Source organism: Egretta garzetta, unplaced genomic scaffold (genome assembly GCF_000687185.1).
Source record: "Egretta garzetta isolate BGI_Z169 unplaced genomic scaffold, ASM68718v1 scaffold19, whole genome shotgun sequence".
Taxonomy (NCBI): Eukaryota; Metazoa; Chordata; class Aves; order Pelecaniformes; family Ardeidae; genus Egretta; species Egretta garzetta.
In genome coordinates, this window is record NW_009260768.1 from 1776795 (window position 1) to 1778615 (window position 1821).

The window sequence follows — 1821 nt, forward strand, 5'->3', positions numbered from 1 at the left end:
GGGAGGAGCCGCGGTGTGTCCGGGGCAGACCGCTCGCCACCGCACCGGCTGCGGAGAGGGGATGGGGAGGTCGATTTGGGGCAAGTCCCTCCAGGGAGCATCACTCCCAGGGAGCTTGGCAGCAGGATGGGCAAATCCTCCCCAGGAATCCCTTCATTTCTATTTATTCTGTGACTTCTAGAATCTTCTCCTCTATCCCCACAAGCAAAGGAAGATGCCATCTCAGCTCCTCTGAACCAGTGGTGCCCAGGGACCAGCAGAGCCATGGAGCTGGAGTACGAGCTCCCCAACGCCACTGCATTCTGGTTCTCCCCGGCTTCCCCCTTTGACAACTTCTCCGTGGAGGCACCCACCAACGCGTCGCAGAACGCCACAGGCCAGCACTTCGACCTGACCAGCAATGCCATCCTCACCTTCATCTACTTCGTAGTCTGTATCATAGGGCTGTGCGGCAACACGCTGGTGATATACGTCATCCTTCGTTATGCCAAGATGAAGACCATCACCAACATCTACATCCTCAACCTGGCCATCGCAGATGAGCTGTTCATGCTCGGTCTGCCCTTCCTGGCCATGCAGGTCGCCCTGGTACACTGGCCCTTTGGCAAAGCCATCTGCAGAATTGTCATGACGGTGGATGGCATCAACCAGTTCACCAGTATCTTCTGCTTGACGGTTATGAGCATTGACCGGTACCTGGCTGTCGTCCATCCCATTAAATCTGCCAAGTGGAGGCGGCCCAGGACAGCCAAAATGATCAACGTGGCCGTTTGGGGCGTCTCCCTCTTGGTGATCATGCCCATCATGATTTATGCTGGGGTGCAGCATAATCATGGCAGGAGTAGCTGCACCATCATCTGGCCAGGAGAGTCGGGCGCCTGGTACACGGGCTTCATCATCTACGCCTTCATCCTGGGCTTCCTGGTGCCTCTCACCATTATCTGCCTTTGCTACTTGTTCATCATTATCAAAGTCAAGTCCTCGGGCATCAGAGTGGGCTCCTCCAAGAGGAAAAAGTCTGAGAAGAAAGTCACCAGGATGGTCTCCATCGTGGTCGCTGTCTTCATCTTCTGCTGGCTCCCCTTCTACATCTTTAATGTCTCCTCAGTCTCTATCCTGATCGTGCCCACGCCTGTCCTCAAGGGCATGTTCGACTTTGTGGTGGTCCTCAGTTACGCCAACAGCTGTGCCAACCCCATCCTTTATGCCTTCTTGTCTGACAACTTCAAGAAGAGCTTTCAGAACGTCCTCTGCCTGGTGAAGGTCAGCGGCATGGACGAGGCGGACCGGAGCGACAGCAAGCAGGACAAATCCAGGCTCAACGAGACCACAGAAACCCAAAGGACCCTGCTCAATGGTGACCTGCAGACGAGCATCTGAGAGGACAGCGGGGTTGTCCTTCCTTCGCTCTCCTCTCCCCACTTGCTCCCAGCTGGCAGTGGCACGTGCGGAGTTGGGGCAGGAGAGCCAGCTTAGGGGACGGCGGTGCGCACACCGATGGGCGGCGGGGCTCCTCGGCTGGGCTCCTCCTGAGCTGCTGGCGGGTTGGCTTTCAAGCGCTGGGAAGGATACGGTCCAAGAGGAGCTACCTCGCCAGGAAAACAAAGACAACTTGTAGCAATGCAGCGCATTTAAACACCAAAGTGCCACCGCGGGCCACAGCCGTTGCTGGGGCGGCTCCGCTGGCTTCCCCGGTGTTACCCACGGGGCTGGTTGGCTCCGGGTGCTCTGCCCCAGAACGGGCGCTCGCACGCAGAGATGCGCGTGCGGCGGGGCGACCTCAGGAGGAGCCGAGGCCGGGGGGGGGCGCCAACACGCGTG

The 1821-nt window shown here is 58.3% G+C and overlaps 1 protein-coding gene across 1 annotated transcript; it reads left to right on the plus strand.

Moving 5' to 3' along the window:
* Positions 1-264: 264 nt before the first annotated feature.
* Positions 265-1380, plus strand: SSTR2 (somatostatin receptor 2). The gene has a single exon (XM_009646154.2). It carries the CDS (start codon positions 265-267, stop codon positions 1378-1380), a length of 1116 nt encoding a protein of 371 aa, XP_009644449.1.
* The last annotated feature ends 441 nt before the right edge of the window (positions 1381-1821 follow it).

What these genes read in the sequence shown, in the direction of transcription:
- SSTR2 (XM_009646154.2), top strand. Translation starts at nt 265, where the DNA reads ATGGAGCTGGAGTACGAGCTCCCCAACGCCACTGCATTCTGGTTCTCC.